General features: G+C 39.9%; 1 protein-coding gene across 1 annotated transcript in view; it reads right to left on the reverse strand.

Moving 5' to 3' along the window:
• Positions 1 to 25,978, reverse strand: part of carmil2 (capping protein regulator and myosin 1 linker 2) — a 66,302-nt gene that overhangs the window by 12,880 nt on the left and 27,444 nt on the right. Inside the window, exons 29-34 of the mRNA XM_041997703.1 lie at positions 25,528 to 25,617; positions 25,369 to 25,435; positions 21,254 to 21,780; positions 9,667 to 9,770; positions 2,243 to 3,122; positions 323 to 427 (exon numbers count right to left, since the gene is read on the reverse strand). Coding sequence (XP_041853637.1) covers positions 323 to 427; positions 2,243 to 3,122; positions 9,667 to 9,770; positions 21,254 to 21,780; positions 25,369 to 25,435; positions 25,528 to 25,617 — 1,773 coding nt within the window. The remainder of the gene's footprint in view (positions 1 to 322; positions 428 to 2,242; positions 3,123 to 9,666; positions 9,771 to 21,253; positions 21,781 to 25,368; positions 25,436 to 25,527; positions 25,618 to 25,978) is intronic.

Here is a 25,978-nt window from a genome sequence, read left to right on the forward strand (position 1 = left end):
TATTGTCCTGCTAGTCTGTAAGATGGTACGTACAACCCATACGTGACAGCTGCTTCAGGGTTTTGTCTACAAAACCTGCCCACAGGGTTATGCTCACAGGCTCATTTCCCATGGTAACGGACACAAGGTTTGACTCTTTCTGGAACAGAAAACCAGAGAATCTGTCAGCTCAGAGTTTTCATCCTCAGAGTTTCTACATAACCAGCTTTCTGGAACGGATCCCTGGAGCTTCTCATTTCATCTGAAGAAAAAGGAGAATTCATCTGATTGTCTGCTGATGTCATGCTATGCACACACACTCGTTCACAAACACACATTCTACCTGGCACATCTTGGTGTCGGCAGGTGGAGTTTTGGCCACGCCCACTCTCTGCAGCATCGCCTGAAGCCTCTGTTCAAAACTAGCTGTGCTCTCAGACGCATGTTTCTGAAAAACAGTGATGTTGAAGACGGTGAGGATGATGACGGTGAATGTAAGAGTTCACACACACTTTGCGAAGAGCATTGTGTGTTTGTGTGTGTGTGTGTGATAAATATAGAACCTGAAGGTTCAAATAGCCATAAACAAATGTGGGACATTTAGCATTGTGTTGTTTTACAGCTGAACCTCACTGCCTGCTCGCCATCACACCCTTCATGTCTCTTCAGTAGAGCTGTTGTGATGCTGGTTTATCCGTTACTAAAAATATTTGGAGGAAAGTCAGATGATTTAATTAGGTTCTTTATTTAGATGTTCTGCAATGAACTAACTGAGTTCATTCCCTAAGAAAACATTCAAGATACTCGTTAAGGGTTTTTAAAGTGCTTTATAAATAAACTTGGCTTGATTAGAGGAGTCACAATCATTGGTCAACACGATACACTGATTCCGTGATCAGTAAGTCGATGGCATAGATTCAAACTGTAAATCTGGATCAGTCATAGATTCAATAATCATTTGTCACATATTCTAAACAAACGTGTGGAATTGTTTCTATTTTATTTCTTCTAACAACCAAAATGTCGGATTTTAGTCTGATGAGGAAAATGCAGATATCCAGAGGTGTGTCACTCCAATAAGTAAGACTGTACTAGTCTGGTTATTATAACTAAGTAGTAAAAATATTTGGTTTGAGAGTCCAATTAAGGTTTCCAATTTATTCTGATTTAATGTCTACAGTTAGAAATCTATTCTTCTTAATTTATTTTTCATTTTAAAGCTCAACATCCAGAATGTTGTTCAGTCTGTTTTAATTCAGAGACCAGATTTTTTTTATTTAAATGTCTGATTAGTAAGAAAATTAGAATTTCTTATTTGAGGGTTTTTGTGATTCGATATGAATGGAGGTGATTGTGTTAAAACAGATGTGAAATCATCTTGTATCTATCAATAAAATTTCCATTTAATGAACATTTATAGTTTTACACATGTTACAGTTACTGTTTTGGCCCTGGAGATTTTTCTAGCTGACAGTTCTGATCTCATCAATCTTGTCTGTGATCGATCTGACGTTGTAAAAAAACATACTAAAACATACTGGTCTAAACTGGCTCACTTTCCAGTCTGCGCCTGGAAGAATGTCTGTACGGAGAAATAAAAGGAGGAATCTCTGTGAGCATGGGAAAAGTCTTCAGGTCAAAACTGGATGCTGGTGATCTTTGGGCCCACAGGCAGCACTGCATTAAAATGATTCGCTACTGGAAATCACTGCATGCACTCAGGAAGACTTCCAGAAATTACCATCTGTGAACACAGTTCGCCCCAAAATCCATAAATACAAGTTAAAGCTCTTTCATGCAAAGAAGAAGCCATATGTGAACATGATCCAGAAACACTGCTGTCTTTTGTGGATCAAAGTTCATTCAAAATGGTCTGAGGTAAAGTGGAAACTGTTCTGTTGTCAGATGGATGAAAATGTGTAATTTTCCACAACGTTCCAACTTTTCTGGAGCTGAGGTTGTATCTGTGTTGGTGTGTTTATGCTAAAATAAATCTTTCACACAGACATGTTATATTAAATTATATTCAGGAAGTTGTGAATTTAATGTTAGTGATGGGAGTTTATTAATCATATTAAAGTAGAATAAAAAAAAGTGTGATACTGGTGGGATCAGTTAAGCCTGATACTAATGAACTTCCACCACAGGATAACAGGATGGGGTTTTAATGTGAAGCAGTATGAAGTTTTATTTAAATATGGGAGAAATAAAACCTAAAAAGACGAATTTGGAGATAAAATCTCCATAGTTGTGTCTGACTGACCTTATTGGGCATGTTGTCCTTGTCCTCTGGTTCTGACCCCGTCAGCAGGATCAGACTCTGGCTCTTGCCCTCTCTTAGTCTCTTGGCCACCCTCAACCTCCGTGGACCATACGGAGTCACATCCTGTCCAGTCAGAGGAGAGCTGACCTCAGGACTGGGCCTGCGAGCCGGCAGGACAGGAGCTGCTGCTTCCTCCAGGTGGTGCACAGCAGCAGTGAGGTCGGGGCTCGGGGTGACGGTGGGATAAGAGGGGGCGGTCTCACTGGGAAGTGTCATCGTGGTTAATGTCTCGGCAGGTGGCATCATGTCCCTCACATGGCCTGCAAGATGGCGGCTGGTGGCGGTTCCTTCTGTGGTGGCGGCATCATTACAAACGTTAGCATCCTCCACTGACCTTGCCCCCCTCTCCTTCTCTCTCTCCTTGTCCCTCTCCCTCTCTCTCTCCCTTTCTTTGGCCTCTCGGAGGGGTCGAATGAGATCTGCAATGGAGGTCCTTTTGACCTTCACCCCCTCCGCTCCTCCTCCTCCCTCTCCCCCGCCAGCCTTGGCAGCTCGGCCAGCTCGAGCCCTCTTGAAGGCGAAGAAATCACCAAACTTTTTCTTGATATTTTTGGTGGGAGGTGTGGTGGTAGTGGGGGTTGTGGGGGTGGTAGTGGTATTGATGTTGATGGAGATGTGCGGGGTAGAGGATGTAGAGGGGGGTGGAGCGTCAGGGGATGTACGGGACGTGTCAATAGATGTGACAGGAGAAGTGACAGTGATGGTGGCAGGGGGCGTGGTGATGTCAGACAGAGAGGAAAGAGGGGTGGAGGCTGAGGGGGTGGGACTTGACTCTGGGGGAGTGGCTTGGGCAGGGTTTGACTCCTCCCACTGGCCTTTTCTGCAGCAGGGAGACAGCAGAAAGAGCAACAGACAGAAAGACACTCAGTAAGTTGAAGACCTGAGTCACATGCTGAGCTCAGGAAAACAGGAGGAACCTTCATGCAAACAAAACACACAGCAAAACATCTCTCAGTCTGCACGACCTCCTCCTCCACCAGTAAGCAGACTGGTAATCTCCCCCACACAGAGAAGAACAGTCAGGTTACCAGGAGCCAGATTACCAGGCTGTTATTTCCTAACTACACTGTAAAAAAGAAAAAAGTATTATAACTGCTTTTCTATATTATTTCAGCACATTCCTGCCATTTCTATGGGGGAATTATACAAAATATGGAAAAATACCAATAAGATTACATAACTAGACTCGACATTTAAACAACATGAAAAACCTGTAACTGTGAAAATGCATACAATATAATTATAATTTCATATTATAAACTTTCATATTTTCACATTTATCATAAAACAGAATATTTTGAATAGAATGTTTAACTGGTGATATATCGTTTAATTACATAATATGATTACTCAATACAAGAGTTTTCCATACAGTTGCATAGTAAAATCAATTAAAATGGCAATTTTCTGTTATTTTTGACTCCTATGTTGTATTTTTGCAGTTTGTGATAATTTACTTGTTGTTATGCATGCTAATACCTTTCATTAAACATTAAAAAGCCATAATAAAACAAAAGATCCAACATAAAAATAAATGTATAAAGTGTATTATGAAATTTTACAACTAGTTTTCTTTTTTCACAGTATTTTTCTGGCATCCTAGCTGTTGGACTATTAGTTTTCTATGTTTTTTTTTTTTTTTTTCTTTTTTTACAGTGCAGAGCAAAAGCATTTTTTAGTCTGCACAACCTCTTCTTCCACCACAAGATCTATCTACACAGATAGAAACAATATGCTTACCAGGAGCCAGGCTACCAGATCGATACTGATCATTATGATCTTTTGTTATTTTTTTAACTGAAAATTTGAAATATCTAAAGTATAACAAGAACAATCTGGAACTGTATAAGAACTATAAAATAAGTATAATTTAATTTTACATAAAAAGACAGTTATAATATTTTTCAAATTTATCATAAGTTCACTGTATTGTAGTCTTTGAAAAGATGAACTTCATTTATTATTTATTATATATGTTTATTGTTATTATTCTTCATTTATTGATGTTGTTTTATGGCTTACACACATATATAAAGTGCAGACCAAGAGCAGGGATCACCAATTCTGGACTTCTTGAGCCAGAGTGCTGCAGGATTTAAATATGTCCATGCTGCCTCACACCTGGCTTAAGTAATGGGTTGTTAAGAGGCTGGCGCAGACCTTGACAACGAGCTGTTGGAGCACTATTTCATTTGAACCAGGCGTGTTGCAGCTGGGATGCAGAGAGAACCAGCAAGTAGTGATGGTGTAATGAATGTCTTTTGCTTTAGTCAGTGCTGCATGTGTTGTATCACCTCACTGTCACCTGGAATTACACAGAGTATTTCTTGCATTTTCCGTGGCTTTTTCAGCAGCCTAAATCACACGAGACACTTGCATGAGTTAGGAAAAACTGGGATTCATAATGTTCAGGAGAATAATATGGACTTTGCTTCAGGCATCATTTGGACACACCCCCTTTGCGCAATGCATGCTTTGGGGCTCTTGTGTCAGACGTAACATCACTACCTGCAGGACACTGGCTGAAGAGGTCTGGAGTTGGTGATCCCTGATCTAGAGTTTAAAGTGGTGGATTTGGAGCCAGAAGACCCTAGCTGAAGTCCCTGGACTGGCAACAAACTGAATTAATGTAATATGTGCATATGTCTTTCATTAGATGTTGAAAAAAATAAATAAAACAAAAGATCTCATGTCAAAGTAAAGGTATAAACTGAATTTATATTGTGGAAATATATTTATAATTTATTATGTTTTACTGTAATTTCTGGAATACCAGCAAGGACCTTGAAAGTGTTAACTAGATTTCTGCGTCATGTGCTTGATAAATATTTCCATTATTTAAAATAGTGAACTTTGCACATCTCTAAAGATCATTGTGTTTTGGATTACCCAGAAAGAACCCAAGCATACACGGGCTGAACATGCAAACTCCACACAGAAAGGCCACTTTCTAACCCCTCCCCAGCTGAGGTTCAAACCAGTGACCTTCTTGCTGTGAGGCTGTGGTGCTAACCACCACACCACTGGGCAGCCTCAAATCCTTCTTGGCAATAAATACGAAATTATACTGTTGGAAACCTTTTAAATGATTTTAAATGATTTGTAAGGAAAATCTTGTCTCCACATCTCACTGCATTCATTGATGTCAAGCCTTCTTTCTCCAGTGAGGGAAATGCCATCCCAAAGCATCACACTGCCTCTACCAGAAGCTGTTACCCCATCGCTGCAGCAATCAGCAGTGTTCTCCACGTCTACTCCACACTTTGACCCTATGATTCAACTGACCGCTATAGCAGGATCCATGCTCACAGATTCCTGGGATTCCAGAATTTTAAAAAAGGGTCGGTGTCAGAATCAACTGTTTAGAGAAGATTTAAATAGTTTTTAATGGGTACAACCCACATACCTCTGACGCTCAACCCACAACTGCATTTTACCTACCTACAAATGTGACTTCATTTAAAAGGGAAATAAACAGAAAGCATATGATTTCTTACAAAAATGATTGTTACTACAAATAAATAATCCACCAAACACTGTGCTAAGTTCATAAAGTTTCACACACATAATTTGTACAAGCATGTGAACACTGGACATGTTCTCTGCTGTACAGTACTGAGACCCAGAAGCTGCCAGATACGTTGTTTTTCAGCCATTTAATGATTCTTAATCTCTCTGTGAGTGAAGCAGATAATGTGATGTTTTAACCTACTCGCCGCAGTGGTCGGTGGATGAAACATTTTCCACTCAGTAACCTAGCTGAATTGACATATTGCTTCATAATTTTAAAACACACACATCTTATTATTAAACAGAAAATTCAATCATTTAAAAAAAAAACTGAAGTGTCTCAGTCCTCGGATTTTAGAAGTCTGTTCAAACACAGCTGAGCTTTCAGTTTTAGGTCTGAATGAGTTATGACTGGCTGAAAATAAAAACACCAGACGTCTGCTGCTCTGCTGCTACACAAGGAAAACCTGCAGGCATGTGTCTCGTAAAGTGGGTCAGGTACCAGATTAGGTCAACCTGCATTATTGATGATAAGAGATGGAAAGCTGCAGACAGGAGGTGAGTTTAAAACCAAAGAGGAGCAGGGTGTGTGTTTCTGTGTGTTCATCATCATCGGCTCAGTGAGCTGGAAACATCTCTGATGGTCAAACGTGGCTGTTATATGAACAAAAAACAACTTCTTGCATTAGTTCATGTGATTCTGTGTGAGTGAAACAAAATCCCATGAAAATGAAGAGATATGAGACATATCAAAATCAGATGGAGAGAAATGGGAAAGATATCTGTATATATATATATATATATATATGTATGTATACAATATTCAATATTTACATATTTAATCAATAATAGATTATATAAGAAAAAAAGTCCTGTTCCAACTTTTTACAGGAGAAACTGGTCCTGTGGAGCTCCAACCTCTTTCCTTGCTGTAAAACAGCTTTTACACACTCAGCTGCAACATGGTCCTACAGATGTTTCTTTACATTTCCAAACTTTCTGAGACGTCCATCAGAGTTCAGATGAGCTTGTGTTTTTCATGAAACATTAACGTGTCTCACTTTAAATTCCTGATATATTTTCTTCTGATGTGATGACTGAACACTCATGATTGATTCAATAAATCATGAAGTTATTAACCATCCTCAAAAAAGCTTTACTTCATAAAGGTTTATTGAAGTGAAGAAGAGACAGTCACTATGCTGCATATCTTTTACCCAAATTTCCCTGAGGGCTTTCCGAAGGGATTAATAAAGTATTTCTATTCTATTCTATTCTATTCTATTCTATTCTATTCTATTCTATTCTATTCTATTCTATATCTAGAGCTTTTTTGATAAACTTGTACAGTATTATCTTGTTTGTGGATTCTGCTGAGACCAAGCCAAGGTCCAATAATGATTCTTACCAAACTATTGGCTAGACGGGTAGAAGCTTCAGTGTTCTGAGAAATAACTGAACTGACATAACACCATCTGGTGGAGAGAAGAATCACTTCAGCTCTCTGTCCTCTTAGGGGTTTACAAGCAGCTTTATCCGAACATACCAACCTGACAGTAGCTCGGCTTTACTCTTATTTCCTTATACAATCAGCTGTTAGTGGATAAAACACAAAGGAGTAGGTTTCTTGATAACCCAGTAACACCAAGTCTTTTTTTTTTTTTTTCTTTCTTTTTTTTTTTTTTTAACAACTACAACCTTGTTTCAGTACCTAGAAAATCCCAACCATCTGAACCAATTGACTACAGACCAAGTTGCCCCAACATCTCACATCATGAAAGTCCTGCAGAGACTGTTATTGGCTCACCTCAGTAAGCACATGAATCTCTTTCAGTACCCATTACAGTTTGCTTATCGTAATGTTCTTGGGATTAAAGATGCCATCATCTACCTGCTACGGAGAGCCCAGTCTCATCTGGACCAATCAAGCAGCACTTTGATCATCATGTTTTTTGATTTCTCAAATGCTTTTAATACAGTTCAGCTGCTCTGTTATGTGAGAAGCTCCATAAATTCCAGGTGGATACCTCCACAACCACCTGGAATTATGACCAGCTAATGAACAGACCACAGTTTGTGAGACTGAAAGGTTGTGTGTCTGGGATGGTGGTCAGCAGCACTGGAGCACCACAAGGGACGGTACTCTCACCATTTCTCTTCACACTGTACACCTCAGACTTCCAGTACAACTCTGAGTCCTGTTATCTGCAGAAATACTCTGATTACTCTGCAGTTGTGGGATGTATCAGTGATGGACGAGAAGCTGAGTACAGAGAACTGGTCAGTCAGTTTGTGAGATGGAGCAGAAACCATCACCCCATCATGAACACAAACTAAACAAAAGAGATGATTGTTGACGTCAGGCGGACCAGAAGTAAACAAAACACTGTTTGCATCCTGGGAGAAGAGGCGGAGGTGGTGGAGGAGTACAAGTATCTTGGAGTTCAGCTGGACAAAAGACTAGACTGGAAATAAAACACAGAAAGGATGGACCAGACTCTACTTCTGGAGAAAGCTGAGATCAGTCTGTGGCGGAGAGTTCAGTCAGCTTTGCAGCATCTGTTGGGTCAGCAGCACCAAAACCAGAGACTTAAAGAAATTGAACAAACTGGTCCAGAAGTTCTGGTTCTGTTCTGGGGACTGATCTGGGGTAGCTGGAGCTGATTGTCCAAAGAAGAATGCTGCACAAGTTGCTGAACATGATGGAAAATTATTCACATCCACTACATTACACATTGAGGAAACAACAGTTCAGTCAGAGGCTTCTTCAGGTCTGCCTAAACACAGGAAGTCATTCCTGAGAGCAGACACCACCCTCCAGAACAAGACTTGACTGAGTGTTAATTATTTCTATTGTAGATCTTCAACAAGATAATAATTTCCCCCAGGGGATTAATAAAGTTCTTGTTATTTTAATTTGCAAACAGAAACCATCAGCTTTGAGGGAACAGAGATGAAAACATTCCTCTGGGAGAAGACAAAGCTTACTGAGCAGGAGTCAGAGGATGAAGGCGACTCCTCAACCTTCAACCACCCGTCCTGTCTCCTCCCACTTCCTGTCATGTGCTGGTGCTTGAACTAGTTATATGTTCACTTTTTGTTGGTTTTAACTACTCAGTGATAAAATCTGCTTATAGAAGACAATCGTCATGCTATGTTCAGGAAACTGGAACTGTGAACGGAGGTTAAGGTTCAAGATCAGTTCCTGATTTACTCAGTTGGCATGAGATGGTTGCTTCATGTCTCTGACATCAAACAAAAAGTCATATTCCAACACGAAACCAAAAACGTGTCTGAATAATCTGGAATCCCTTCCTGAAGGACAAGAGATGAACAGATCCAGTTTTACAGAAAAAGAATGAAGATGAATGAAGACCTGCTGAAAATAGAGACTTCAGTCTGACTCGCAGTCAGAGACAGTGGACGGTATCACCAGCTTCAACATGCAACGTGTTTGTAATCCGGACTTGATTGGAGGTGACATCAAAACTCTCCTAATCACAGGGAATGTTTGTGTCTGACAGGAGTTAAAGTTTCCAGAGTTTCTTGAGAAGGATGAGTCCAACAACACACCATCCTACAGATCCAATGATGCAATGCAGATATCTACTGACTCTTTATTAATATATTAACTTAGTCTCTCAGCCTTTCTGTAGCTGCCAACAAATGTAGTAAAAAAAAAAAAAAGCATGAGAAAAATAAACGTGTTGGAAAAAACAAACAGGTTTGTGGACTTTCTGAGGATAACCACCCAGAGGGAAGTTGGACATCACTGATAATTCACTGAAGTTATCTTTTTTGTTGAGTTCATATTTGCTAGAGTGTGTTAGTGTGTGTGTGTTGGTTGAACTCACAGTGCATAATCAGGGATTATTTTCTTGGTGAAGAATTCCTCTACTCCTTCATCCACTCTGCCCATCGCTTCACTTCCCTCATGCTCTTCCTTGGACTCTGGCTCCTGGAAGAAACAGAACAGGACTAATTATTTAACATGTAAACACTGATCAATGTGTTATGTCTGTGGTATCTTGTGTTAAAATAATGTCTGATATTATTTGCAGGCAAACTTGTACAAACTTGTGCATCATATTGTTTACATATTGATAAAGAGTGACTGAATTCTGACTACTGCTGAAGAGATGTCATCCATCAGCGGTGTAAATTTCAGTCCTTTACAGGTTTAAGGAAGTTAGAAAACTCAATTGTCAGAAGATTTTGATTCATAAGCCCCATCCATGTTAGTGAAAACCAAATATAACAGACTGATTAGATAAGAAAAGTTAAGCCTGAGACCACAGGGGCTTCATCAAAACCTGCTGAATCTGAATTTGGTGAATGTTTTCTGTCAATCACACGCTGACTACCAGCATCATTTTAACTGAATAAACATAGATAAACTCCTCCCACTGAATGACATCACGCAGTCAGAGTGGAGCAGCCCTACTTCAGGCTGGTACACAGATGAGGAAAGGAAAAAAATCTGGCATTTAACAGTGTTGATCGTACAACACACACACATAACGATTGTCCTGCAACAGATCTAGAATCTAGTCTTCCAAGTCAGAAATCATGTTTGTTTAAACGTGCTCTAACAAAAATGAAGAAGAAGAAACATAGCAACAACCAGAAAAATGAAGAAGAACCATGGCAACATCCAGAAAACACAACACAACATGAAGTAATGATGGTGGTTCTGCAACTATTGTTAACAGAACTATCCAGAGCTGATAACAACAGACTAGAGACAGGGTGAACATGGACTTTATATCCTTCATTGCTCCCCAGTCAGCTCGCTTTCTGATTGGCTACATTCCGTTCCACATCACAATTCAGGAGGTTTTCCACACATGAAGAATGTTTGGTCGTCAATATTGAACATGTTCAATACTTCCGATTGTCAACATCGACCCGTTTTAGAGCCAACTGTCGGGATGAATTCACTCTTAATGACCAAATGATAATCTTATAGGATAATCATATAAGACGTAAGTTAGTCGGGTGTTTGCGGTCCTTGGTTGGGAAGGGGCAAAATCAGGAGAAAAACAGCCCGATAATCTTTATGTGTGTACCGAGCTTTACAAATGACCTCAACTGAAAATATAATATTATTAATGACCAGACTCATGTACATCCTCTTGTTGACAATGTAAGGATAGACTGGAAGGAAACACAAAACACATTACATACACTTACCAATCAGCCAATCAAAGGTCAGCGTTAAGACACATATGTCTGCCAGGAAGTGATGAAGTACAAAAACCAGACTCCTGATTTAAGAGATATTAAATAAAACATTGATATTGGTCTCAGACCAGCTTCAGAAATTGTTGATACTCTGCTGTTAGGATGCACAGATAATACAGAGAATAACATGACAGAAGATGGTATGAAATGTGGCTTGCTGTTTTATTTTTGTTTTTTAGAGAATTTAGGGAAGAAGTGATTTGAGCTGACAGGAAAACTGTGACTCATGTTTTGATGCAGGTATGCAGAAGAGCATCTCTAACCACATAACAGACCAAACCTTGAAGCAGATAGGCCACACTGGGTGTTACGGTTAGCTACAACATTAAAACCGGAAGATTGGAAACATGTTTCCAGAGGTGGTGAGTCCTGATCTCTGATGAAAATGTGGCTCTGTCCTGCCTGGTTTAGCAGGTTGCTGCTGATTAATATTTACACTGAGCATCATCTCCACAAATGTGCTGCTGATTTTCTCTATGTGAGACCACCATCATTTTCTAAATCATACCATGTCACAGTCATCTCAAACTGAAACATGAACGTGTTTCAGTCACTTTGCCGTCATGGCTTCTACTGACAGATTTTCATCCAACAGATCAACACTGGCATGTTGAGGAAATGTAAAGAATCGTAGTCATTACTCATTATCTGAGAAGTGAGTCATGAAATGGACTTTTCTAATCCGGACTGAGCACAAAGCAGCTCCAGCTCAGGAGCACTGAGACAGTAGGCAGAATTCTAACTGGGTCAAACCCAGTTTGCAGAACTTTACTTACAATAAAAGCTGGAACTGCAGCTTTGTTTAAAAAAAAAAAGGTTCACATGTTTCTGACATGTTTACTAGGGCTGGGGGATGCATCACAATGTGGACAATTCTGAATTAATTGTAATTATTAATTAATAACACAATGTTGACAAACGGAATAAGCAGAACAGGAAATTGTGGACGTGCAGCTCCCAGACCATCTGTGGCATGCACACAATAGACATGATGGCTGAACGTGGAATCCAACTGGTACCTTCTGCAATAAAAGCTAGTGTGTGGAAGGACTTTGGCTTCTGTGGGGGGGACTTGGTTTGTTCAGAAAGTCTGATACATTTGGGGAGGTGCTAATGCACAAATTATCTCTAATGTGCATCAAAGAAGCAAGGATGTATAATCAAGCTGTTATAGATCCTTGCTTTTAATTATCATCCACTAATACTCAGACCGTTAATGTGATATTCTACAGCAAATCAAAGACATCAAAAAGGTTTTTTAAAAAGTTCAATCTGTGAATCTGAGAATAACCTCTTTGCTCTGGACGTTAAGCAGATTTTTCCTTTTAGCTGATGAGAATTTCAGAAGTGAGTTTACCTAAGAATTTAGTTTAGACTTTTTTTTTCCCTATTGAATGCATGCAGGGTCCTGCGATGGACTGGTGACCTGTCCTGCATCTCACCTGCTAAAATTATGGGTTAGGCTCCAGCTTCCCTGCAACCCTTAATGGACAAAGTGGCACAGATAATGGATGGAATGCATGCATAAGAAAGAAAGAAAGAAAGAAAGAAAGAAAGAAAGATAGATAGATAGATAGATAGATAGATAGATAGATAGATAGATAGATAGATAGATAGATAGATAGATAGATAGATAGATAGATAGATAGATAGATAGATAGATAATCAGACAGAGAATCAATAGAATCATCAAATAAAAACATAAAAAAGTAGCAATAAATAATTAAATGCATCATTAAAATCAATTGCAAAATAGTTAAGGCACTACAAGACAATGGTTAGGGCATTTCCAGCTCTCCTCTCCTGCTCCTCCCTGATGGTACAAGAGACAAAAGCAATGGAAGGGAATTTTATGCTTCCTAAATATTAATTCCAGGGGTAGTGAAAACAGCAGTGGACCCAGAACTGACCCCTGGGGCATCCCACAGGTCAGAAAGGCCAATGAGGAGGGCAACTGCTCCATTTAAACAGAAAAGAATCTGTTTGTAAGGTGGGATTGAAACCACTTTAAAACAGTGCCAACACAGTGCTCTATGCACAATAAAAGAATTGTATGTGTTGTGTTGAAGGCCACTGTCAAGTCCAGGAGAAATAAAATGGCATAATAACCAGAATCAAGGTCTAGTATAAGATCCTTAAAACTTTTGTAAGAGCCGCTTCAGTGCTATGCAGAGGCCTAAAACCAGACTGAAACCATACACAGACATTAGGCATTTTTGAAAAATTCTTGTAGATAGAACAGCACTCTCTAAAACCTTGAAGATAAAGGGTTAAAAAATGGATCTAAAATAAGCTAAAACCGATTGATCCAAACTTTTCTTCTTAAAAAGAGCTGGCAATGTAACATGCTTCAAGGAGTGGGAAACACCCAGAGCTAAGACAAAGGTTTATAAACTGAAAAAAATTAAAAGACTCAACTGAACATAAGACCTCTCTGAGCAGACGGAAAGGGACCCTGACGCAGACCAGTGAGAAATGAGCATCATTGATCTGACTAAATTTATCAAATATTTCAAACTTTGCTGTGAGTGGGTAACATTAGACGATCAACTGATCTTTTCACTGAGATCATCTCTGATCAGATGCTGCTTCCTGAAAGAGATCCTGTTCGACCTTTGCTGTGATTTGGGATCTGGGTTGGAAAGTTATATGAACTACTATCCAAGTGGGGATTTGGTCAATGACACGACAGAGAAGACAGGTTTGACATTCCCTGACCGTCACAGAGCAGCATTAGCAACACCATCCATGCTGGATGTGTTGTGTCTGAACTAAAATATATTTATTTCTAATTCAAAATTAGATCAAAAGAGATCTAGCAATGATGCTGAACTGTATGTTAGTCATGTCAACTTTTCCCTACAAAACATTTAAAACCAAGGAGGTTAACCAAACATTTTCACAAATGCAAAATCCAAAAGGTGGAAGTTCTGTTGGTTCTGTCCTTCTCCAGCTGCAGATAAGCTTCATCTGTGTGCTATAATGCTTTTGAAAAAATATATTTTCCTTGATTTAACAATATCTTTTTTGCTAAAAAAAAAAAAACAACTGACAGAGACCCTAATCTAGAATCACTTACTGAACTCATTTCTCACTGCAGTTTATTCATTCTCAGTTTAACTTATTTTTGCAGTCTATTGTTTCAGCATATTGTTAAATAATATTTATCTGCTGCAGTTCAACCTTAGCAAGTCATGCATTTAAAAAAAACAAAAAACAAACATTAACTGAACTTGAATGAGTGAACTAAACAGAGGTGTTTGGTTGTCTTCGAACTCAGAAGAAATTAATTATTTTTCTCAGGGAGAATCACAGGTGATTTCCGAATGACTTCTAAAGGGATGTGTTGTGTCTATATATGGTATATGAGGGCATTTCTAAATACAAATGACCATGAACAGGCATGAGCAGACTGATTACTTACAAAGGTGCATATGACTGGCCCCCATACGTTTTATAAATCTGTATTCTTTTTGTACCTATGACCTTTCTAATTTTTATTTGTAGAATAGAATTTAGGCCAGTTTCTACAAAAGGCTGAAAAATTCAGGCCCAGGTTTACAGCAAGTCACTGCTTTAGTTTAAGTAGGAGTTTGTTCATGCATGGGGGCAGAATACAGAAGACAGGTGGACTGGGTCAGCGTCTGCAGTGATGTTGATCTGTGTTGTTGTGGTGAAAAGAGCCGAAAGGTAAAGCTATCGAGTTACTATTGGATCTATGTTCAGCTCTCACCAGTGGTCATCAGCTTTCGCTGGTGACTGAATAAAATCCTGAGACTGATCAGTAGAAATGAGCTTCCTCTAAAGATGGCTGACCCTGAGGGACAGGGTGAGGAGTTCAGTCATCAGGGGAGGGTTTGTAGCTGAACTGAAGTGGTTTGGGAATCTAGTTAAGACGAGTTTTGGGTGATTCCTGGGTCAAGGGCAGGCTCAACCCTCGCTGTAGAGATAATATTTCTCTGATGGCTTGGAAGCTTCTCAGTGTCCCTTTAGAAGAACAGGAGGAGGATGTTGGGGAGAGGGAGGTATGTGGGTCTCTGCTCAGACTGCTGCCCTCTGACTCGGTTGAATGGATGGATAATAACAAGTTTTAATAACAAGGTTTATTGTATTTTCCTGTTTTATATATTTAAAAAATCCCTCTTTGGTGGACCTCTGTTGATTCAGCTTCCTGTGGCAGTTTTCCACATGTCGGTTTATTTTTCAACATTCCTGCTTTCCTTTTGTTCGTCACTCCTGACAATTGTGTTTTAATTGTGTCTTTTAATCTTTTTTTTCTGCTTTTTCTTTGTTTTTGCACAAACACCCTCACATCATCTTCTACAATCTGTTTATGTAAAGTTTGTTTCTCTACGTGTCATGTCTGCGCCTCCTCCACCAGTGTGCTCATCTTCCCCTGTCTACTGATCCCTGGTTCGGACTACACTACCCATGAGTCATCTGCCTCTGCCATCTTGGATGCCACCTGTGATCAAAAGTCAGCCTCATGAACAACACCTGTCCACATTGCTACTTATACCGTCAGTTCACCCTTGTCTTTGTGTAGTCTTGTTTCCATGCTCCTGCATTCATGCTGCTGACCTTTCTGGATTAAATCTTCTTAAACTGCTGCCTGCGTTTGTGTCTGCCTTTACCCTGGTCAGAGCTTAAACTACCAACCTTCTCCTTGCTTGCTGTGTTTTTGTCTGCATTCAGATAGCTGCTAAAAACGGAAATGTCACACATTTTTACAGATTGATCAAAAATGCTGAAAATACTGTAAACAACTTTATGAGGAGGATTTGTTTTAGTTGGATTATAATTGGAGTACGAAGAATTAGACTTTTAAAAGAGCCTTAAAGGTGCTGTGTGTGTGAAAAAAAATCAAAGGTCAATGACAAAAAAAATGTAAGGCATCGTTATTAAAAACTGTGTTTCTATTGGTATCTAATCACTTTACTAAAAGAACTGTTATGTTTTTATTCTTTTAAAATGAACCATTTATATCTACTATCCATGGGTCCGCATACATGGCAGCTGCTGTATCTGTGCTACCATTTTTACTTTGGTGTCTCTGAATGAACAAACAACTCCGTGTGTGAAGCTTTAAAACTGCAGTACCAGCTTTCGGTCAGGTGTTAGAGAACCATTTGGGATAAGTAACGCCTTAAAAAGGACCATAGATGAAGACAGTAGACATGTACACACTGTTGATGTAGTTACCTGTGGTGCAGTCATCGCTGCACTTGAGGCCACTGGACCCACTCATAGATCAAAACATTTACTTCTGGAAAAATTTTGGCCACTGACAACCAATGTACATTCTGAGCTATACCAATCTTTACGACTAAATGTCAGTAATTCTTACACACTATAACTTTTCAGATGACTTTTTGTGAATTAGTAAAAAACAAATAAAGATGAACTGAACTAACAAATTCAATTGAATTGAACTGGCCTAGGGTGTATTCTGGCTCTCCCCATGGTCCCATGTTGGAGGCTACAGTGAATGTATGATGGACATGCTTCATATCTGAGAGCTGCAGTAACAGTGGAGCGCTTCCTGTTGACGACTGCAGCATTTATCAGCATCTTTTAGCTCTTTATGGCCCAATGAAAATAATGTGCTTCTCTCTCATTCTGGGCCTCCTCCCTAACGGCCACCTGTCCCCACGTACCTCATGCCAGCATGTTTCTCTATCACACAACCGTTCTCCTCGCCTTCCTCTCTCTCATCACAGCATCACGTATGTACATACACAGGGCTGTTTCCACCCATACAGCCATGTTGTGGGTGCTCATACAACACAAAGTGCCCACTGAAGAGCTGCAGAAACATCATGTTACTACTTCAGGTGTTTTATGAGGAGCACTGAGAGAAAAGTCCAGACTGAACAGCTGCTTCCTTCACAGGTAACACACCAGTGATAAGGAAAACTGAACTGAAACAAGCACAACTTTTTTCTGGCTGAGCTTCATCACTTCTATGTTACCACGCTGTCAGATCCTGAACTCTGTCATCACAGCTCTGCTCCAATCATCTTCCTTATCAATCTGATCCTAATTCTTTATCTTTATCAGGTATTCTTTATCTTATGTCCCCCCTCCTCATCATCTCCATCTCTTCCTGATCCCAGAGGAGTCTCATCAGAAGTATCTGTGACCTCCTATCTGCTCATTCTCCAAAAGTGTCTAGACTTTGAGGGGGTCCTATCCTTCTCCTTACTTTATTCATGTTATCACTCCACCACAATGAGGTATTTGAGTCAAATAACCAAACAAAACTGTTTCTGATTCAACTCTTGCAGATCAAATCTGGCTTGAGGAGATCTCCCTATTGAAATGATAAAGCACAGGAGTCTGATTTTTTTTTTCTGGAACATTTCTGTGACATAAAGCTGATCCAGCTGATGGACTCCTGAACGTCCAGTGTGTCAAAGTCACCTTTCACACTACTTTTGAGTACAACTTCATGTGTTTCCAAAAAAGTTGAGACACTGAGTAAAATAAATAAAAGCAGAATGCAATCATTTGTAAATCGCATCAACCCATATTTTATTCCTGTAGTTCTATAGAATCTGATGGTGGCTACACACCTGTACAAAAAGGGGGGGAAGGGCAACAAAAGGCTGGAAACATAACTGGCACAAATCGATAACAGCTGGAGGACCGTTTGACAGCTAATTAGGGTTACTGGCAACAGGTCAGTAACATGACCGGGTATAGAAAGAACATTTCAGAGAGGCAGAGTCTCTCAGATGTAAAGATAGACAGAGCTTCACCAATCTGAGACAAACTGGATCTAAAAATTGTGGAACAATTTCTGAAAATGTTCCTCAATGTAAAGCTGTGAAGACTTTGAAGTTCCCACCATCTATATTGTATAATATCATCAGAAGTCTATGTGCAGGGGACAAGACGGCAAGCAATGGGAGAAACATCTGCTCCCATCCAGACATTTCTTTCAGAGAAGACCTTGCAGATTTCAGCAAGACAATGGCGAACTACATCCTGCATCCATCACAACAGCATGGCGTCACAAGAGAAGAGTCCGGGGCTCAACTGGCCTGCCTGCAGTCCAGATGATTCATCAATAAAAACATTTGGAGCATCATGAAAGCAAAAGTTCAGAAACAAAGGTCCAGGACTGTAGAGCAGCTAGAATCCTGCATCAGACCAGAATGGAACAACATTCCTTTCCTAAAACTACAGGAACCGCTCTCCTCACTTAATGCTCTATTGGGAATAAAATATGGATTGATTAGGATAAATTATTTTTTTACAATTTACACAGCATCCCAACTTTTTGGAATTGGAGGTGGGGCTGTACAAGTGTACATGTTTTATACGTCTTCATGACTGATGCTGGCATATTACTGTCTTTTTTAACAGTTCTACAGTTAAATAATACTACACAATTTAAATCACATTGATTTATAATATTCTTGATTATATTAATATTCCAAAGAACTACTATTTCTTATTATTTCTGAATCCTAAATGTTCTCTAATGATGTAATATTTAGTTGACTGCTGCTTCATCAACACTGATAGAGGAGGAGGATGGATGGATGTTTCAGGATGGATGTAAACATTAAAGCAGCTTTTCCACATCCTTTTCTATTATCTCAGCTATAAGAGCTATCACTCCATAAACAACCTCTCAGAACCATCTTCTGTAAGTGGACTTAATCTTCACAGGATGTCCACATCACCTCAGAGCTTTGTTGGTGCATGTCATCTGTTTTCTTCTCACTTTCCTCCAAAACAACACAAAGAAACTGGTGATGAGGTCAAATCTCCTGCTATTTCGTCAGAGATTGATTACGTTTTCAATTTTTCATGGACTTTTTTCTAACCACTTCATTCATTTATTTTCTGTCTTTCAGCTGACAGAGGACCCCAGTCTCCGTAGACGTTCTAATACACGCTGCAGGGAAATGTTCATGTCTGTGTCCTGTCATCTCCACCCCAGCTGGTCCAGACAAATGGCCATCCATCCTGGTTCTGATCGCGGTTTTCTTTCCTGGGTTTAGTTCTGATCGCGGTTTTCTTTCCTGGGTTTAGTTCTGATCGCGGTTTTCTTTCCGGCTCTGGTTCTGATGGAGGTTTTCCTCTCCACTGTCTCCTCGTGCAGCTCAGGATAGATGATTGAATCAAAAAGATTTTATGTGGTTGCCATGACAATATTGTCTGAACTGAAATACCATTAATACAATAATAATGAACTGGACTAATTTAGAGAATAATGAATTTGACTGATTCTATTTCAAATGAGTTGAACTTATGAACATTATCTTTGCTTATGAAATGGTTTTGTAAAGCTGAAACTGAAACTTGTTCCATGTAAAAGAACCCTGTAAAACCTCAACAGGAAGGAAGCTTCACAGTTCTGATCTCTGAACTTGTCATGCCTAACTACAATCTAAAGCAAAGATCCTGATGTCAGTTTAGTGTATATGTGGATCATATCCTCTATGTCCTGTAGATCTTAAGTTCAGTCTGAGTAAGAGCTCCGCATGCTTCCTGTAGAGGTTTAAAGCAGCGTCTCTGTGGAACGGCTTTTTGTGGCAACATAAATGTTTTATGTTGAATCATTTGAGTGTGAAGCCGCAGAGAAGCTTTGTGAAAGGATTTCTATTAGCTGCTGCTTTGGCAAAAAACAAAAAAAAAACTGTCACTGAAAAACGTTTTTGCAAACAGCATCACTTAATTTAGATGCGTTCTGACATTTTTTAAAGGACATAATTCTGTATGTCTGTAGCATGAACATCGCTCCAGGTGTTTGATTCTGTCAACATGAAAACAAAAAATATATTAAATGAGCCTGATATTTATTTTTCAAAAACAGAATACAGGTTCCACAAATCATAAACTAAACTGTGTTTTAACAAATCTTCATGATCAGTATTATAATTCAGTCCAGATATAAACACCTTAACCCCTCATTTCCACCAGGCCACGTTACGGCTGCGTTGTGGCCTCTGCTGCTGTTCGCAGCCGTTTTAGTCAGTGGTTTGGTTTCCACCAGGTGCGCCGCAACATGTATCAGAAGCGTCCCAGAAGCGCATTGCTGTGGCGCTCTGCTAAATTGTGTTGTTCTTACACCAGAATTATACCTGGTGTGTGTGCATCACGTTTCGGCTGCGCCACAGTTTTGTTCCTACCTGTGTGGCACGGCATTTAATACCGGCAGCGTGTCAGGTGTGGAGCGCCCGCGAGTGCAGTCCACCGCGAGATCACGAAATCACAGGAGAAGTGGAGAATCTTGTGATTTTCCACTTCTCCTTCGTCGTCTATGATGACACAAAAAACAAACAAACAAAACTGTTCCTGTGTCTGATTTCCTGTCTACCCTATCTGAACACTCCCTCAGGGTCACACTCACTCCTTTGGAGAATTTAGAGACTTAAATCAACCTAACATGCATGTCTTTGGACTGTGGGAAGAAGCCAAACATCATCCTCCTCCCTCCCGCCACCTCAATGGGGTCCTAGGAGCATCCCAGTACAGAGCTGTACCATATTGGAATGCCCCAGTACAGCAAAGGCAATGGATGCAAGCTGAATATGTCAGATGGAGGAACATCCATCAGTGATTATTACATCAGACTTTACTTCTATGAGTCTGAAATTTTCATTATTATTATTATCCATTTTCGTTCCTTCTTTTGGAATTCTGGGATCTGTCTGTGTCTGCACACGGCCCTTCAGTCTGGACTTTTTATGGGCATTTTTTGGGCATTTACTTGCAACTCACAGAGAGATCAGCATTCATTAATCATTCAATGTGAACAATTTTGCAGTTTATGAGCACATCTGATGGATGGCTTTCATAAAAAAAATCCTAAATACAACTTAAGAACAGATTTATAAAGATTTGTAAGAAGATATTGGTGAATGAAGCCAAAAGTATTTTGTGGCTCTAGTTGGGGGGGGTCAGTACTGGGAAAAACCCAGGGAACACCACTCCGTAAACACACCAACACACACACACACATACACTGAGCATGACTACATGGAGCAGGAGAATGCACAGATAAAGATGGCTTCCATTATTACTACAGCAGCTGAGGCAGGAAGAGGAAGATGGATAGATGGATGTTCTGTTTACAAATTCACCTCTGCTTATCATTTCAGTCTGCTTTCTACCTTTTACTGGAGAGGGTGTGTGTTTTATAGTTAGTGTGTGTGGTGTAGTTGGTGTGTGTGTTCTTACCTGAGGCCTGCAGGAGGGGGGCTGTGTGTGTGTGCGTCGTGGCCGTGGTCGGGAGGCAGTGTAGTGCCGTAGAGTCTGTCCCTGGGTGGGTAGAGGCTCCATGGAAGAAACGGGGAATCCAGAGCCGGGGAGGGGGCCTGGGCGGGGGCCACAGCCGGGGAAGGGAGCCTCTCGTCTGTTCAAGCCTCCGCGGCCAGCTGCCTCTTCCTTTGGAGCTTGTGTGGTTCTGGAGTAAAGAGGGGGGAGGCTGGGAGGAGGGATGAGCAATGCTCCTCTAGCTCCTGATACTGCTTCTGCAGCATCCACTGATACCACCTCTCCCTCTTTCCTCCTCCTCCCCATCCGTGGTGGGGGGGAGGGGGACAAGGAAGTGGAAGGGGAAGGGGAGGGGCTTGAGGTTGTGAGTGGCAGAGGGGTTGCTGCTGGCAACTGTGGGAGGACACACCTTCCTCCCCCGTCTTCCTCTTCAACACCTCCTCCTCCCTCTCTGTCCCTGATCTGCGGTTCCCGGTCTGCATCCAGGAGACCTGAAAACAAGGCACCATGACTGAGGAAGGAGGCGATACAAGGGGGAGGTGATGGAGGGAGGGAGCTTACACACTGAGCATGTCTTTACTCTCATCTACAGATTTTTATTTACAGCATATTGGAATGTGTGGGAAGACAATGAAACTGGAAAAATGAGCAAAGAGATGTGCAGAGAGGACCCTGGAAGCAGAGCAGCAGATGGATGCTCCTCCAGCCTCACTGTAGTTAGATTTAACGTCAAAGATTGATCAGGAGGTCCTTCTGATCCAAATGTTTCAGGGAACATTCACATCCAGAAACACTGCTAGAAAAAATTTCAGTAAACAGATTTTATGTAAAATCAGATTAAAAAATTTACCAGATTCTGTTGATGACTTCAATCTGTCAGACTTGGTTTCATTTTGGTTTTATTGATTTTTACAAATCAGTTAGGGGTGGAGTATTCTGAGCCTAAAGGGTCAAAAATTCCCCCTCATGTCTTTTCCCTCCTCCATCTTCCCCTCCTCCATCCTCCTCTCCCATGGTGAAAGTCACTGGTGTGAAAATAAACAGGCTATGCTCCAATTAGCCAAACAGAGCTGAGAGTCAGATCAGTTCGGTGTGGCATAATACACACACACACACGTATACAAATTAGATTATTCAGTTGTTTACCTGACCTCAGGTATGAGCCAGAACAGCTTTACATGTATTAAAATAATGTCAGTTCAGGAATTATGATTATGATGGACTACAGTCGCTGTTAAACACTGTCTACTTCATTATCAATAAAGATGCATTGAAATTGTATTTATCTAGATCTCTGTTAAAAACCTGAGTGAAAACAACCTGTCCAGGGAATATTAATCAAGCTTCTTCCATGTTAATGCTAATTTGGCTAAAAATGTTAAAACAGAGACAATTCACCATTTCATGGAAAATATTAGCTCACTTTAAATTTTCTATTTCGTATAGAGGGGATGCCACACAATGGTAAACATCACACTGGAACTACTTTTTACAGACGTGTTGCTGCCATCAGATTCCAATGTGAATAAAAATGTCTAATTTTCAACATTTGACATGTTATTTATGTTGTATTGGTAATAAAACATGACTTGAAGAGATTTGCAAATCACTGCATTGTTTTTTAAAGATTTTACACTTTTTAAAATTAGGTTGTAAAATAAACTGTCATGCCCACTAAATACTGTTTTAATGACTGGATGTTAAAAACTTTGCTGCATTTATTCAATACACAAAGGTTCCTGTATTTTTATGTACAATTGTGAATCTATGTACCACATACAGTACAGTAACAACAGGAGATGAGGTGGGAGGACACAGATACAGGACTGAAAGGCAGGGGGCAGGCAGATGCAGGTTTAATAGGCTAAAAACAAAACCCCAGCTGCAGCAGGATACACGAACACCAACCAAAAACAGAGTGGACTGAAAAAGTCAAAGTAAAGACAACCTTGGGGAAACACTACGATGACCTGGCAAAGAGTGGCTGAAACCAAAGGGTATATATACACTGAGGACAGCTAACGAAGAGCAGGTGAAGCAAACGGGAAAATTAAACCAGGTGTGCTGATGAACAAGAAGCAAAACAGATTACACAAGACAAAAGACTCCAAAATAAAACAGAAAATCCAAACACAAGACTCAAAGACAATGAAAACAAAGCAACAGAAGTAAAACCAAATAAAACCCCTGAGCCATGCCACATTCAGATGACCAAAGGACATTTAAATAAATGTGTGTTGAAATTTTTTATACATTTTCACTGATTAAAACAGCAGATTGTCTGCAAAAGCCAGCAAAAGTTGAAATGAAGTAAGTAAAGAGAAAGAATAAATTCAATTAGGAGCAAAAAATGAAGAGAAACAGAGACAAATGATGCAGCCTAAAGGCGATGATACATGAAGTTATGGAGAAAAGAAAAAGTACAACACATGCCAAAAATTATAATCTGACGTTTTATATACCTTTACTTAATCAAGTAATGGAAAGTTTTAATTCATTTCTTTATGCTAAAACCACACATATAAACATCAGTGCAGGATGTTTCCAGGAGCTCCGTCTTGGGCCCACTTTTTATTTTATGTTCTTATAATCATTATGAGCTCTAACCAGCTGGAAAAAAGCCCAACGTTTGTGTGGTTTAAATCATATTTCCTCCACCAAAATTGTGGTTAGTTTATTATTTCTTTTTACCAAGTTAAAATATGGTCAGACTTTGATCATTTTACCAGATCCAGCGCGTGAAGCCAGTTTTATACACGTTAGATAGTAATCATCTGTTGATAAATCCCACATGTTCTACATCATCTGCTCGTATCGTTCATGGCCATTTACAGTCAGAAACACCCTCATTAACCAGATATGGTGACAATACATCGATATAGAAGTCACATAGAAATCACTGGTTTTCCTCCTTGGAGTGATGGAGAGAAAAAAAGAATGAATTTCTGCTGAGTTTGAAGCCTAAACATCTCTATTTAGTTCACACTGAAGCTCTTCGTTTAATCTTGGTTAGTTTTATATTCCCTGTATTAGAGGAGCCTTGATTTGATGCACCTTACACGTTCCCAGAATCATTCCCAGCATCGCTGCAGCTGGTTCCTCTTTAATTTCAGTCTGATGTTGAATTCTTCAAGAGAAATAAATTTGATTTGGTCCAGAGTTAGTATAACTTTTCAACACAGATCCCAGATCACGACAAATTTAACGTGATCTGTCCCAGGAAGTGGTATGTGATCAAAAGTCACTCTGTGACCTCACCAATCAGATCAGCTGTCTGATGATGACCTCACAGCAGAGCTCAGTCTGAAATATTATTAGATAACATCAGATCGATGATGATCAGCTCTCAACGGTCTGTCATGGACATCTTTTGTATGTTTTAAAACCAATGAAGCTACATGTCTGTTTATTTCTCTCTGAAAAATGACTGAGTAATTAGTATTTTGATGAAACAAAGACTCCATGGAGAAGCTGAGATCGCTCACACCTGCAGAAACAATCAGTGCACCTGCTCTACCGCTGGATTCTGTGTATACTCAGGTCAGAGTTGATCTGATATTTAAAAACATTTAAGGTAGAAGATGGTTAAACCTGTGCATGACAAAGGTTGATAAAGGAGGACCCAGGACTGACTGACAGTCTGAAACTGAAGCAACACAAGGATAAGAAGTGCTGTAAAATCAGTGTGAATGAAGAATGAACACGCGATGGATAGCTGAGGAAAAATCATCTGTTTGAGTCAAGGCCTGACTGAGGTCAGGGAGTCATTGGATGAAACAGGAATGAGTCATGTTTTAAAAGAGGACTTTCTGGAGGGAGTCAGTTCCAGTAAAACTTCATTCTTATTTTTACCAGTAAAAGGAAAACAGATCAAACCCAGTTCTAACATAGGTTTTCTTGTATTGTTTGATAATACTGTGAAACTTAGTTTGTCTTTATGTTTCTTAGAGCTACAGCAGCAACATGGCGCTCACGGATGAACCTGGAGGTATCTGTGTTTACGTGGACCTTTGGGATGAAATCGGTTCAAGAACTATGATAAACTGATCTGGATCAGATGGTAAAGGGTTGTTTCTTACTCTTAAGTGAAGCAGCAGGTCTCAAACTCTTGGAGTGCAGACTGTTCCTCCAGAAAGCAGGACAGTACTGGTGATGGAGAGAGGAGAAACAAGCAAGCAAAATGGTGTGAATGAGTGAAGGACAGAACAAAGGGATAGACCAGTGTTTGGATCTCTTACGTCATCAGTTGGAAATTCCTTGTCGGCCAGTCGGAGTTCAGGAATGTTGATTTTTGCAGTATTACATGAGTGTTCTTTAATAAGGGAATCCTAATAGTAAATAAGGAGAAGAGGTCTCAGTTTGTAATATAATCACACACAGTGTAAATGTGTGATAATTAACTGTTAATTTTTGATGGCTTGGAACATCTCTGCTTCTGGTCCTGGTGTTAATCTGATACTGAGCTCTATGACTACACACTCATGGACAACAACTCTCCAGACACCAGAAGAGAGATGTAAAATGTATTGTAGATGGTATTTCTAAAAGTATATAATTAACAACCCCAATTCCAAAAAGGTATGTAGAATGCAGTCATTTCCAAATCTCATGAAGCCATATTCTTCCCAATAGAATAGAACAAAAACAACATATCAGATGTTAAAACTGAGACATTTCACAGTTTTATAA

This window comes from Melanotaenia boesemani, chromosome 10, assembly GCF_017639745.1.
Source record: "Melanotaenia boesemani isolate fMelBoe1 chromosome 10, fMelBoe1.pri, whole genome shotgun sequence".
Lineage (NCBI taxonomy): Eukaryota > Metazoa > Chordata > Actinopteri > Atheriniformes > Melanotaeniidae > Melanotaenia > Melanotaenia boesemani.